Genomic DNA, 15,520 nt, shown 5'->3' on the forward strand with positions numbered 1-15,520 from the left:
CAAATGATCCTGATGATTAAGACCAGAGACATAAAGTGTCTTATACAAGCTATAAAGTTCTACACAGCATTATATGGTGTCATTGATAATCGGGGGCCAGTGATGGGCACATTGTAAAGCATGTAGGTGCAGTTGCATGAGGACTGACCTTTAGCACCACATGTATTATATTAAGTACAGACAGGTATAAATGCATGATTAACACAAATGGAAGCAAAAGTTTACCTGCCTAAATGTGATACTTTCCAGTCATTCAGACATTCATAATGGAGGAGTGCATAACTTAGTTGCTGACTGAATGAGAAAAAGGGCAAAATGTGGTTGAGGGAGGATATAGTATAGAGGACCCTTCTGAAGGGAAAGCGTGAACCCTGGAGGAGGAAAGAGAGGAGACAGACAACTAGCGAAAGGCTGGGGGGAAAGTTCTTTGAATTAAGAGATGAGGGTCCTAGACCTGAGGCAAATTTGTACATCTTATGTTAAAAGCTCACAACATTTGGGGGAGAATGGAACCCATAGTGCTTTATTCTTGGAGTGGTGAGATCAAGACTATTTCCTCTCACATTCCAATGGTACAGACCCGGGCTCGGATTTGCAGGAATTTCTGGCCCTCGATGGGCTTTTGAACTAATTGTCAAGTTCTACTAAGTAACCACAGTGCCCAGTATGGAAGTCTCCAGCCTGAAGATTTCTATATGGGTGTTGAGTGGCAGCTTCACTGGAGCAAAGGGTTTTTGCTCTAGAAAATTGGGAGTCATGAGTTTTCCTTTCTTTATTTTTGTTTTTATTGTGGTTACTGTTTGTTTGCTTTATTTGAGCCCTTGAACCCTAGGACTCTGACATGCAGTAATGACATCTGCTGAGCTCCAGAGAGACCCTGCTTCCAAGTTTATGCCAGGGAAGTCCATCTATAGTTGGAGATGAGTATCAGAAAATAGTGCTTAATTAAAATGATCAATTACAATGAGCAGAGACTTAATAAATATTAAAAGACTGACTCAGTGAATGAGTTTATGCTATGACTCTGGAACTAGCAAAATTATAAAAACACAATTCCCCACTGAAGAAGTAATAAATAGAACTCATTACTAGGAGAATGAAATGTTGCCTCTCTGAGGATTTAGATTTTTCAGTGGCATTTTTAGCATCTATGGCCCTATTAAACCCTGTTATTTTCTTCCCAATTTGTGCCATTTAGGAATAATTTTCATTTAACTTTCCCATGGCTCATTTCTCTCTGTCAGAATTTCCATATGATTCCTTGATAAAGTCCATGCTTTAACACATTTCCATTATAAAACTGTAATAAGCACCAACTAAATAGCAGTATGAAATAGCCAGAACATAAAGGACTGACGGGAGAAGAAATTGGCCAGCTGGGTAGTTAATTTTTATTCTTGAATGCCTGCTGCACGTTTTGTCTCTTGTGGTTGTTTTCATCCACTCGATAAGATTCCATGCCTAATGGACAAGGACTCTAAGGAGACAGTTCTCACAATTCTTAAGGAACAGCCTTTCTTTCCCATAACAAAATCATCAAGCAGCACCTTTTGATGACATAGTGATTGCTATTCTTCACCCCAGCCCCATAACGGAAAGAAAAGGTTTTTATTTTTTGCTCCCTCTTACTGTCCTTTGGGCTTTGTAAAATACCCCTTGCACATTCTATTTAGTGGGCGTATGTTCTCTAGAGAGTTGTGTGAGGGTCATTTAGCAACCTGGGCCCCTTTCAATTCAACCAGTACTTATTGAACCCACTCAGTGCCCCATGTCTTGTGAAATACATCATGGAAACTTTGTTTCCGCCTGCCTAAGACTCAAGAGTTTTTTAAGTAGTCACCTACACAAATGCTTCTTGTCCAGGTCTGACTTTGGTTAGGACTAGAAGCATCCTTAGGTGTGAAAAGTACAAATTGTGTTTCTCTGAGCTTACTTTCTCACTTTTATTTAAAGTGAAAAGTAGACATTAAGACCAAGGTGAGAAAAAGGGCTAAAGTAGTGTGAAAAATAGGAAACACTTAGAAAAAGAGTCAGGTGATGACTTTATTAAATTTGTCTGCTCCTCCAGCAACATGCAATGAGGTTCTAACCACCAGCACTGTCCCAGCCCCTGTACATGTGCATTCTGATGTTATAATCTGGCAACAAGTCTGCTTAAAACTGAGACTGTCACTGAGTACCAAAAACATGCCAATTAGGGGTCATGGGAAAAGCCTTGTGATGGGGCTTACTTGGGCTTTGAAGGAAGGATAGGGATTTATCAGCTAGAAGCGACAGTATGAGCAGTATTAAAATAGCATACACATATGGGGGAAAATCAAGTAAATCCATGTGAATCTTTTTTAAGAGGTGCTATTTTTTTACTCATTAGTTAAAAGGGTGGGTCATCATCTTCCTGCAAAGATATGCTCCCTATCTTCCAACAGCTTTTCATTGAGGTTAGCTACTCTGCTTAGCTGTAGATTGCAAAGCATAAAGAGTAAAAATAGTAAATCAAATATATAACCAGACATTCAAAAGTTTATATCAGAGCAACATGCAACTACACAGGTTTTCATTTTTCTATCTGTCTTTGGGCTTATATGTAGGAGGTAGGGTAGAAATGTAAACTCTGCTTAGTATTGATAGCTTTAGAAAAAAAGGTCCTCAGGATATTCCATCCATTTGCTCTCAAATTCATGCATGAGGTATGGGAAAAATACATTGTTAATTAATATTTCCATCTACCCCTGGTTTGTACAAATTGCTTTGGCAGACTTTCATGTATCTCATATGAAAGCCAAAGAGCTTTATTTAAATTGTCTGTTACATATTGAAAAGTTTACAGAACAAGCCCACAAATTCAGTGCAGTCTTCATTTTTGTGGTAGAGTGGAGTTGGCTAAACCCTCAGCTGTTATCAGCTCACTTTCCAGGTGTCTGTTCCATTGGGGGTCCTGTCTTTCATTTTTACAGATTTTTCTCTTACCTCTACCATGCCAGGAATTGGGCAGACTTTTCTCCCTTACAAGTTATTACCTCCTTATTCTAATGTAGTTTCTGCTTCCAAACCTTTCATTCCATTCTTGGCAGCATTCACAGCATGAAGTGTGCTTCTTTTATTATTTAATTCCTTACTTTCCTACACCTACTTCCACTTCTATTTTCCCGTCTCCTTTCATTTTGCCCTCACATATTTTTCACTTTGTGGTTTTCCTTTTCCTTGTGTGCTCTACATGAGAGAGCCAAATAGAACCCCACGGTTAAAAATAGTTTCTGACATTATTTGTGATTCCTAAGATGTAGTCGCACAAATAACCTTTTCTCATTTGATTTCCATCTAACATGCTGACAGTGCTCCAATCTTGTTTTCTGATTATCCCATTACATAGTGCTTTCCCTCTCATTTAGTGGAAACTTGCAAGTAATGGTTCTGTTTGGATAGCGCTGCCTAGTCATCATTTACAATTTTGTGGAATTAGAAAGGCAGTGGGAGAAAAGAACTTAAGCTTAAGTTCTTATTTAAAAGGAAAAGCATTAATTAACTATTTTGGTAATAGGTTGAAACAGTCTTCATCAGCATGCTATCCTAGAGCCATCTTTGTGATCTAGAAAAATGAAAACCTGTGTAGTTGCCTGTTGCTCTGATATGCAATGAAACATCTTACTGAGGGAGAGTGCTGTGCTCTGTATTGAGTAATGCATTTTAAATTCTGTCTTAAAAAGGCCAGCAAACTCAATTGACTACGCAATGGGATACAATTTCAGGGAAAAAATCATCACAAACAAGTGCATAGGAAGTAACCTAAGAATTCATTTACTGTAATCATTGTTTTTACCATAAAATTGTAAATATTCACAGTCAGTAATCAGTCATGCCCAGCCTCAAAACAGTCTAGTAGTGTTTGTCGTGTGTGTGTGTCTGTGTGTGTGTGTGTGTGTGTCTGTCTGTCTGTCTGTCTGTGTTATAGCTATGCCCTAAAAACATCCTACAAATAGCTGAATTCATATAAAGCCACAATACCCAGGAGGCTAAATGATTGCCCGTTAGCACTGATCATTTGGGGGCATAAAAAGAAATGTCCTGTGCAAATAATACCACTTTTCTTATGCATTCTAAGGACCTCTTATATTCAAGAGTAAATTTTCCATACATATATTTGTTTCAATTGACATCTTAAAGTACATCTGAAAATACAGTATGCCATATAATTGAGAGCTGGACCATCTAATAGGTGCTGTGTGAGGTCTTTCAGGAAATGAAATGGTAATGGAATTCCTATTCTCAGTGGTAGGAAATGACTGTCCTTTGTTTATGTCTTAGTTGATTTCCCCTGTATGTTTCTTTAGGCAAGTCAGTAATTTCAGAGAAGCCAAATACATCTTGCTTTTTGGGAGTGTAATTTGGCTGTTTTAGCCAGAGTATAGTTCTTGGGTTATGTTCAACAGGCATTACTAAAAGATAGGCTCTTTTTATATAACTTGTATAGTTCCACATAATTTTTTTTTCTTTCCTGTTCTTGACAGGTGCATGAGGCAGTCCCATGCTACAGTGAATGCAATCAGTATTCCTGGATTGTAGAACACTGGTCTCCATGCAAAATTCACAATGAGCTGAGGTCTCTGCGCTGCGGAGGAGGAATGCAATCTAGGAAAATCAGGTGTGTGGAAATGGAGACGTTTGGGAAATGGGGCAGTGGAACATATACGTTTTTATAAAAAACCAGAGTGTTTATCCAAGTGGACTCTAATTTTCATACTGCATACTCTGGCTTTTGCTCATCATTAAGTTTGTATAGAAGTATATGTGCCTTAACTGCCATGTGTACAGTGGGATTTCCTCTGCAGTGTAGTCACAATCCCTACCGTTCCCTGCAAATGACTTCAGTGGGAAAGCTAACTGCATGGAGCAGGCTAGCATCCCTTCACTGATCCACAGCCATAACTGTTAACAAATCGGGAGATTTTGGCTGTGATACCATGTCTCTTTTTTTGCTCTATGGGTAGTGTAGTTGATGGACATTATCTTTTATTTATTTATTTATTTTTTATTATGTTATGTTAATCACCATACATTACATCATTAGTTTTTGATGTAGTGTTCCATGATTCATTGTTTGCGTGTTACACCCAGTGCTCCATGCAGTACGCGCCCTCTTTAATACCCATCACCAGGCTAACCCCTCTCCCCACCCCCCTCCCCTCTAGAACCCTCAGTTTGTTTCTCAGAGTCCATAGTCTCTCATGGTTCATCTCCCCCACCGATTTCCCCACCTTCATTTAATTTTGAATGTCAGTACACTGAAAAGGTCAATTTAAACCCTCACTATTGGTCTTGGAAACTACAGTCTGAGAATACTTATGAACTCTAATGATGAATTTTAATATTAAAAGAGCACACTTCTGAAAGAATTTAGTGAATTCTGGGTTATTTACAGAGGAATCTTGTTTAAAGTTTTTGTTTTGTAAATACAGCAGTATAAGCAAAGGAAACACTTGGTCTGAGTTTGTCAAAGTGGCCTATTTAAGAATGATTTGGAAAGAATGAATTTCTTTGCCAACTGAGGATAATGGTAATAAATGTTAGACTGAACAAGCGAAAACTAAAATATTAATGATAAGCAATGGTTAGTATGTAAAATCAAGAAGAAAATATAGTTTAGTCAACTATTTGATTGCATGAGCAGAGTATCATTTTGTGAGATTTAGGAAGCTCCATTTCAAATGGACAGACAGTTCTCAAATCCTATAACTCCTTGTTGAGTTAGCTGTTAGATGGAAGTCAGTTGCTAAGGCAGAGCCTACTTACATATGTTGATTGTTATTCAATATCAGTGAACTTTATTCAGTAATTCAGTATATACCCACCATTTCTGAGACTTAATCCCAGTGTTGCAAAATCACTGGTAGCCATGTTGGAAGAAGTAGCTATTGGTGAAACTGTCATCAAGCCAAACAAATGGCTAACAGACGAATTATCTTTCTTTCATTTTGTTCGTTCCCCTTTCCTCTGGGGACTAGTGTGCTCATGCTGTCACAGACTTTTTTCTCTTCAAAATCTATGTCTCCACTGTCTTATTCTCATGGTTTTGAGAAATGACTGATCAACCTAGCTTATTAAGTAACAAGCAGACGAGCTGTGATACCTCCCACTCTCATCCCAGCCAGACCTCTTAGCAGTACTAAATCAAAATCTCAGGAGAGAAAGGAAAGCTTTAAGAGAATAAATTGCTACCAACAGTATTATGGCAGGCTGACTGAGGAAAAACATACTTAAACAAGAAGGTCTTTAAGCAGTACTTCTCAGCTCAAACTTACAGAGCTTGATATAATACAAATAACACAGCTACTGAATACCACTCTGTTATGAGGTGAATTGCATTCCCTAAAAATCTATGTATTGTAGTCCTAACCTTCAGTACCTCAAAACAAGGCTATATTTGAAGATAGGCTCTTTAAAGAGGTAATTAATGTTAGTGAGGTCCTTGGGATGGGCCCTAATCCAGTCTGATTCATGTCCTTATAAAAAGAGGAGATTAGGACACACATACACACACATACACACAGAGGAAAGAGCATGTAAAGACACAGGGAGTGTAATCATCAAGACAGTATGGTACTGGCATAAAAACAGACACATAGATCAATGGAACAGAATAGAGAACCAAGAAATGGACCCTCAGCTCTATGGTCAACTCATCTTTGACAAAGCAGGAAAGAATGTCCAATGGAAAAAGGACAGTCTCTTCAATAAAGGGTGCTGGGAAAACTGGACAGCCATGTGTAGAAAAATGAAACTGGACAATTTTCTTACACCATACACAAAGTTGCACTCAAAACAGATGAAAGACCTAAATGTGAGACAGGAATCCATCAAAATCCTAGAGGAGAACACAGGCAGCAACCTCTTCGACCTTGGTGGCAGCAACTTCTTGCTAGACGTGTCCCTAAAGGCAAGGGATCAAAAGCAAACAAGAACTATTGAGACTTCACGATAGAAAGCTTCTGCACAGCAAAGGAAACAGTCAGCAAAACCAAAAGGGAACCTACAGAATGGGAGAAGATATTTGCAAATGACGTATCAGATAGAGGGCTGGTATCTGAGATTTATAAAGAACTTACTGAACTCAACAGCCAAAAAACAAATAATCAATCAAGAAATGGGCAGAAGACATGATGAGACATCTTTCCAAAGAAGACATACAAATGGCCAACAGACATATGAAGAAATGTTCCACATCATTTGGCATCAGGGAAATACAAATCAAAACCACAATGAAATACCACCCCACTCTAGTCAGAATAGCTAAAATTAACAAATCAGGAAACAACAAATGTTGGCAAGGATGCGGAGAAAGGGGAACCCCCTTAAACGGTGGGTGGGAATGCAAGCTGGTACAGCCCCTCTGGAAAACAGTAGGGAGGTGCCTCAAGAAGTTAAAAATAGAGCTACCCTATGACCCAGCAATTTTACTACTAGGTATTTACTACAAAGACACAAATGTAGTGATCCGGAGGGGCACATGCACCCCAATGTTTATAGCAGCCATGTCCACTAGCCAAACTGTGGAAAGAGCTGAGATGTCCATGGACAAATGAATGGATAAAGAAGATGTGATATAATATACACACACACACACACACACACACACATACATACATACATACATACATACATATATGATGGAATATTAGCCGTCAGAAAGGATGAATACTTACTCCTTACATCGATGTGGATAGAACTGGAGTGTATTATGCTGAGCGAAATAAGTCAATCCGAGAAAGACAATTACCATACGGTTTCACTCATGTGGAATATAAGAAACAGTGCGGAGGACCATCGGGGAAGGGAGGGAAAACTGAATGGGAAGTCATCAGAGAAGGAGAAAAACCATGAGACTCTTAACTAGAGGAAACAAACTGAGGGTTGCTGGAGGGAAGTTGGATGGGGGGATGGGGTAATTGGGTGATGGGCTTTAAGGAGGGCATGTGATGTGATGACCACTGGGTGTTATACACAACTGATGAATTATTGAACATTACATCTGAAACTAATGATATACTATATGTTGGCTAATTGAATTTAAATAAAAAATAAAGACACAGTTCATCAGCCATCTACAAGCCAAGGAGAGAGGTCTCAGCAGAAACCAACCCTTTCAGTACCTTGATCTCAGACTTGGAGCCTCAAGAACTGTAAGAAAATAATTTCCTATTGTTTAAGGAAACTAGTCTGTGATATTTTGTTGTGGCAGATTTTGTTGTATGCTTTATGTGTATGATCCCATTTAAATATGTGAAGCAGTCCCACATCGGGCTCCCTGCTCCGCAGGAAGCCTGCTTCTCCCTCTCCCACTCCCTCTGCTTGTGTTCCCTCTCTCGCTGTGTCTCTCTCTGTCAAATAAATTAAAAAAAAATAAATAATTAAAATAAATAAATAAATAAATAAATAAATATGTGAAGCAGGGGCACCTGGGTGGCTCAGATGGTTAAGCGTCTACCTTCAGCTCAGGTCATGATCCCAGGGTCCTGGGATCGAGCCCCGCATTGGGCTCCCTGCTCAGCGGGAAGCCTGCTTCCCCCTCTCCTTCTACTGCTCCCCCTGCTTGTGCTCTCTCGCTCTCTCTGTCAAATAAATAAATAAAATCTTTAAAATAAATAAATAAGTGAAGCAGATTTTCTGGGTATCTTGCGTTCCAAACCATTATTGACCTTAATAAGACACTGTTATAACGAGTAAAATAGCTTATCCTTCTCTTTCTTGAAACTTCCAAACTGGAGGACATCTTCATGGTTCATCTTGGATTGCAATAATTTATTAATTCAGAAAATATTCTATGTATCAGGCAGTCTAGGCAGTGGGGATAAAAGAAAAGTGAACAGAAGTTTCTATCCTCAAATAACTTACAGTGGCAGAGAGAAAGATAAACACATAAATATAATGGAATGTCTTTGCTATGAAATGCCAAGAAGAAAATAAAATTTGGTTGGAGTGATGGGGGATACTGTTTCGGAGAGGTTGGCCAGCAAAATATCCAAGCAGAGATCTGAATAAAATGAGAGACCTGGACGAATATAAAGATCCGAAGAAATAAATCCCAGGGAGAAAGAGTATCCAAAGTAGTAAGCTTCTTGGCTTGTTATAACAAGATGAATAGCAAGGTGTCCTGTATAGCTGGTCAGTACTCAAATCAGACAATCTTCTAAAACAAAGTAAAAGGATTTTTTTCTAACTGCAACTTGAAGCCATGAAATGTTTGAGACAGGAAATGACATAGTCTTGTTTACAAGGACCTTGTTGGATGTAGAGAAGGTGTTTTGGGGGGGGGTATATCAATAGAAGCAGGGATGAAGGTTTCAAAGACATTCCAGAATTCCGGGTGGGAGACACTGATGGTTGGGCTGGGCTTGGTAATAATGAAGGTGGTGAGAAGGTCACATTTGGACTATATTTGGAAGGTACAGACCGCAGGATTCATTTATAAAGTGACTGTAGAATGTGGAAGAAACAAAACATCAAAGATCACTGCTAGGTTTTAGTGCCTAACAATGAATATTAGAAGCAAGTTTGAGAGAGAAAAATCAAAAGCTAGCTTTTGAACACATTAAATTTGCCTTCCAACTGTGACAATACAGACTGGAGTTCAGAAAGAGACAGTGGTATAAATTTGGGCATCAACAGCTTATACATTTGATATATATTGATAAGAAAAGACAAGAAATTGAGCCCTGGGGAACTCCAATATTCATAGATGATAGCAAAGAGAAAGCTCTACAAATGAGACTGAGCAAGAGCTGTTGGAGAATGAGGAAAACCAAGAAAATGGGAAAGCAAAAGGGTTTTTCAAGAAAAAGAGAGCAATCAGTTGTTTCAAATGGGTTCTCAGAAATTTACTAAGATGACAATTGACCATTGAGTTTGGCAATAGGAAGTCTGTTAATGATCCAGATAAGAGGTTTCTCTGAAATGGTAATAAAAGTGTGATTAAATGAAATTCAAGAGATAGTCATGAAGGAAGTGGAGGGGGAAGGCTGTGGGAATAGCAAATATGCTTCAAAACAGTTTTGCACTGAGTTTTGAGTAGGAATGAGGTGACAACTGAAAATATGAGATGGAAATTGATAATGCAGGATACATAACTGCAGGGGCATTTTCATTTGGGAACATCTTCAATTCAGTCTTTTTAAGTCTTTACTCTTGGGCTTGTCAGAACCCCCAGAGAAGTCTTTTCGTAAATCACGCATGAAATAGATAATCCTAGTGGCCAGTGTTTTGGCTGATGTGGTAGAGAGAATTGTGGCCCCCCCCGCCAAAGATGTCCACATTCTAATCCCTGAAATCTGTGAATCTGTTACCTTCCATAGCAAAAAGGACTTTGCAGATGTGGTTAGGTTAGGATTTTGAGCCAGGAAGATATTCATGGATTGTCTGGGCAGGGACAATTTATTCACAAGGGTTCTTAAATGTGAAGGGGAAATGGGAGAGAAAGAGAAAAATGTGACCACAGATGCGAGGCACAGAGAGATGCAAGGCACAGAGAGATGCAAGGCTGTTAGCTTTGAAGATGGAGAAAGGGGCCATGCCCAGGTAATGAGGGTAGCCCTTGGAATCTGGAAAGAGGTAAGGAAGTGGTCTCTCCTCTAGAGCCTCCAGAAAGGAATCCAGCTCTACCAAAGCATTGGTGTTAGCTTTGTGAGATCCATGTTGGATTTCTATACTACAGAATTGTAAGATAATAATTTTCATTCTTTAAACCACTAGGTTTGTGATAATTCTTCCAGTATATTAACTTGTACTTAAACCCTTGTTTTCAATATGATATTCTCATCCTTAAGTGAGCCATGTGTTCTCTAGCCCAAAGACTGTCTCTTTTTGTGACCCTCTCCAGATAATAAACCTTCAGTTACCTTCAGGGGGGTGGGGAGGGGCCATCACCTAGCCCTGTGGATTGTGGGAGGTCTGAGGGCCCAGGTACTTCTTAAACATACTTTCAGTAAATCTTCCAGTTTTTCAGCCTCACCTTCATCCACATTTCCAGAGGTACTTGGTGCCACAAGCTCCTGAATTTTTTATGTTTTCTGTGGTGTAAATGGAGTTACTTTCTTTGTTTTTCCTTGAAGTCTTAGTATTTCAGCTTTCTTGATATGGTAAGTGAGTTACCTCTAGTTCATCTATTTTCCATTTGTTTCCTTTGTCCTTTCCCATGTTCTTTGTCCTTGTAGGGTAATGCCTTTCCTCCCATCTTGGGTTTTTGAGTTTTCTTTGTGGGTTTTTTGTGGGGTTTTTTTTTTTTTTTTTGGTAACAAATTCCTTTACAATTCTTTTTGTGGCATATTAGGAGTGAACAAAGACAAATGTGTACATTCAACTGGACACCACTGACCAGAAGTCTTATCTCTTCTTTCTCAGTGAAATAATAAAAGAACATCAGCAGAGAGTATGCAGGCAAGAAGGAAAGCAATTTCCAGCTTTTAAGTTTGTCTGGAACAAGACACATAAGCTATTTTGTGGTCCCCCCTTCCACTACTGACTATTACCACAAAAGAAATTAAAGTCCATAGATGACTCTATACCATGCCTCCCTATATTAGAAGACGTTACTTACCTCTTCTACCATTCTGTGTTAACCTTGTTTATACAATGTACAGTTTTTCATTACTTGGCACCTCATAAAGCTTACTTTCTATTGTACAAGGTAATAGACTACTTTGCAATTTTCCTGAATTAAAAAAAATAGTATGTATAAAAGAAACTCCTAATGTATAGGATAATTCATTCTAGCCTAGCATGATTTGGGGGGCACCAAAAGCTCTCCATCATGTCTGTCTTAAAATGCTAACTCCTTGGCTGTGGCATTGTGTCTCAAGTGATCAGATCAGCAAATGGCACCACTTATCTCATTGTCATTATCATTTTCACCTTCACTTTGATTATTATCACTTGAAGAAAAGTGTTATAACAATAGGAATCTTATCTCTCTCTCTCTCTCTCTCTCTCTCTCTCTTTTTTTGTAGTCTGTACCCCAGCAACCAGGCAAGGGCCTGGTACACAGTCCTCAAAAGTATTTGCTAAATGAATTATTAACAAATACTAAGTATGTTTCCCATGCCTAGCAAAAAAGGTTTGCATGTAGCTAGTCTTTCTTAAACATTTTTTAAAAAATAATTCAAACATAAAATTCTAATTGAGATTTCATATAAATACAGAGAAATGCCCACTCATAGGGTATAGTTGAATGAATTTTCACAACTGTGTAACCAGCTCAGAGGCCAAGAAACAAAATATTATCAGGACTACCTTAAGCCCCCAATAGTAAGTAACCATTCCCCCAAAGGTAATCACTACTCTGACTTCTGACAGCATAGATGAATATTACCTATTTCTTTCTATGAATGAAATCATACAGTATATTCTTTGGTGTCTAGCTTCTTTTGTGCAGCATTCAATTTTTGAGCTTCACCCATGTTCTATCATGTAACAGTAGTTCATGCATTCCCACCATTTACCACAATATATTTATCTATTGACCTTGTTGTTGAATAGTTGGACTATTTCTAGTTTGGGTGATTATGAATAGTGCTAATAGGAATATTTTCTGTCAGTTTTTTTTTCTTTTTTGGTGCACATTTCTTTTGTGTATGTATATAGGCATAGAATTGTTGGGTCATATGATATGTATATGTTGCCCTTTAGTAGATACTACCAACTAGTTTTCCAAAGAGTATTATGCTCCAACCAGCAGAGTAAGAAGAGTTACAGTTGTTGCCTGTTCTTGCCAACCCTTGAAATTTTCCATATTTTTTATTAAAGCCATTCTGGTGGATATATAATGGTATAACACTTTGGTTTTGATTTGATTGAATCAATAGCATGGTTATTTATCTTGCCTTGACCAGCACTCATTTCAAAGCCCAATACAGGTTAGGCCAAGCGTCTGTATACTGTGTGTTCAAATGCCACATGAAAATGCTTACATATTACCCCTTGGTTTATGATACCAAAATTCCTTACTGAAATGCAGAAAATACCTGAGAGAAAAACATGTTTAATTATGTTTTACATTCCTTGGCCATGACCTTAAATGTGTTGGACAGAGATTAGGGAAGTTTGGATGATGTGAGATAGCAGTGTAGGAAAGGTCTCAGAGAGTTACAGGAACTAGGAAGGCTCTCACTATTACAAAGTGATGAACTCATTCAGAGAAGAAGAGCCTTCAAAGTTTGTTACAGTAAAAAGAAAATCCACTCTGTGCTGGACCCGAGTAAAAATAGAGTAGGTCTCTCGAGATGGAGAGTTCTTTCAGAATGGCCATGGACCTCAGTCTTCCCATTTTTCTCTCTTGCTCTGCTAACTGAAGGGTTATCACTCAATAAAGGTCAACAGGCTGAAGAAGGAACTTTTTTTCCCCTTGATTTCTCTGCTGGTCTATTTTACGTTTAATTATCTTTGAGGGGTAAGTGACCATGGTATAGCATAACTGCTTTACATTTACTTTCCACTGTTTTTAAGTCTCCACTGTTTTATCCTTGATCTTGCCTTGCAGATGTGTGAATGCTGCTGATAGTGAAGGGGAAGCCGTGGATAACAGCCTGTGCAGCCAGGATGAAATTCCCCCAGAAACCCAGTCATGCTCTCTTCTGTGTCCCAGTGAATGTGTCATGTCTGAGTGGGGGCCTTGGAGCAAATGCCCGCAGGTAATGTCTCTTCCCTTGTCAATACCCTAATCCTCCAGTGCTGCCTTCACTGGTGGCCACTATATATTCACAGTACTTGCTCTCCAAAACATTCTTCTAGTAACACAAGAACATAATTTTACCTAAGAAGGAAGGAAAAAAAATTGAGCAAGCGAGACTGAGCAATTTAAAATGCCAGTGCTTCTCTTAAGGCCTTTATCATGGGAACACGGACAAGGAAAATGAGCCTATAACGATCACACTAGGATTCGAATGCACACCCATTGTTAAAGGGGTCTTCTTTAGTACCAAAATGATTCTCATTATAATCTCTTGGTTCTATTCCATTTTTATCCTGGCAGAATCAATTTTATCTTAGTAGCTCAACTCTACTGTATAATTTAGCTTCCGTTCGTGACGATCTGTTTTTGCCTTTTGCTATTTTCCCCAAAGATGAGGTGTTCTTTTGTCATGTTCTTCTTCCAAAGCTGACAAAAAAAAAAAAAAGAAAAACCCTTTTTAAAAATCTAAAGCATTTGCCTTTATTTTTTTTCTTTAAAAAAAAAAGGAAACATAACGTGACTATGGAAAAATAAATATTCCTCAAATAGAATGGTTCCACTTAATAGTCTCAGAAGCTAAACTCTGATAGTTTAGACTTGTACTTTGGCTTCAAGAGCTAAAAAAGAAAATGAGGTTAAGGAATATGTTATATGGCTCCAAACATTAGGAAGGGAGACTTAGGTTTACTGTGAGTTCAGTGGTGATACAATTTGTGGGAAGATTGTGTGAAATCTTTGTATAGAAACGGAAAATATTTTTGAAATCCATTAATACTCTGTATTTGCAGCTTTGAATTATTGATTCATCATTAATTTTTGCAACCTTATCTTTGACATTTCCATAATTCTATTCCTGAAAGAGATTTCCCTTTGTTGTTATTTTTTCTTTGTTGAGTTGTTTTTTGGGGGGTTAGGACAACACAATATTAAGATGAAGAGGTATTAATTAAGGGTAATTTGCGGGAATGGAATGTTGGTTCTACTTATTTTGTGTGTGACTTAAATATAAGAAAAGTTAACATTTATTGAGTACTTACTGTGTGCAAGGCACATGTAAAACTTTTCTCTTTAGTACCCATAACAATCCTACTAAGTACATACTATTATCAGTCCCATTGTACAGATGGAGAAACTGATTCTTAGGAAAGCTAAGTAGCTTGCACTGAATAAGTGATGCAGCTGGGCTGAACTTTATCCTATCTGATGAAGCCAAAGCGTTTGCTCTTACATCCTTGGCTTCCTTACCTTGGATGAATTAAAGTGGATTTAGACCCATACTTTCCCTTCTTTAAGATGCAGCATTTATTTTAAGAATAAAGCAAGTTACTGGTCTGTATGATTATTCTATGACCACACTTTAGAAAATGTGGCAGCATACATTCTTTATTAATCAACTTGCAGAATTAGCATTCTGAGTAAGTTAAATTAAATATAGAGGTCATGATCTTACTCACTTTGCTTTTTTTTCTAATTTGCTCATAATAAACTCCATTAAGCTATAAGAACTTTACAATGAAAATGTTGCCCTTATAAGTCAAGAATTCTGGCCACTGAGCTAAAATGTCTGTTATAGAGCATTTTTTACAATGTTGTAATGGCCTGGCATTCTGTGTTTATTTCTTTGGGTTTCTAAGAGGCAATTTCCTTTAAGGTTTACTTTTCCAAACCTAATTAAACTATTTTTGGAACATTTAGAAATTGGAGATAGAAAAAACATTTCAACCTCCTTTCATATGTCTGGGAGATGACATAGGCAGTTACTTGTCAGCGTGAAGTGAGAGGGTTGTTCTGTCAACTGCTTATGCA

At 38.1% G+C, this 15,520-nt stretch overlaps 1 protein-coding gene across 1 annotated transcript in view; it reads left to right on the forward strand.

Annotated features, from left to right (window-relative positions):
• THSD7B (thrombospondin type 1 domain containing 7B) overlaps positions 1-15,520 on the forward strand; it is a 772,830-nt gene that overhangs the window by 670,771 nt on the left and 86,539 nt on the right. Inside the window, exons 15-16 of the mRNA XM_027590003.2 lie at positions 4,506-4,639; positions 13,523-13,673. Coding sequence (XP_027445804.2) covers positions 4,506-4,639; positions 13,523-13,673 — 285 coding nt within the window. The remainder of the gene's footprint in view (positions 1-4,505; positions 4,640-13,522; positions 13,674-15,520) is intronic.

Source organism: Zalophus californianus, chromosome 3 (assembly GCF_009762305.2).
Source record: "Zalophus californianus isolate mZalCal1 chromosome 3, mZalCal1.pri.v2, whole genome shotgun sequence".
Classification (NCBI taxonomy): domain Eukaryota; kingdom Metazoa; phylum Chordata; class Mammalia; order Carnivora; family Otariidae; genus Zalophus; species Zalophus californianus.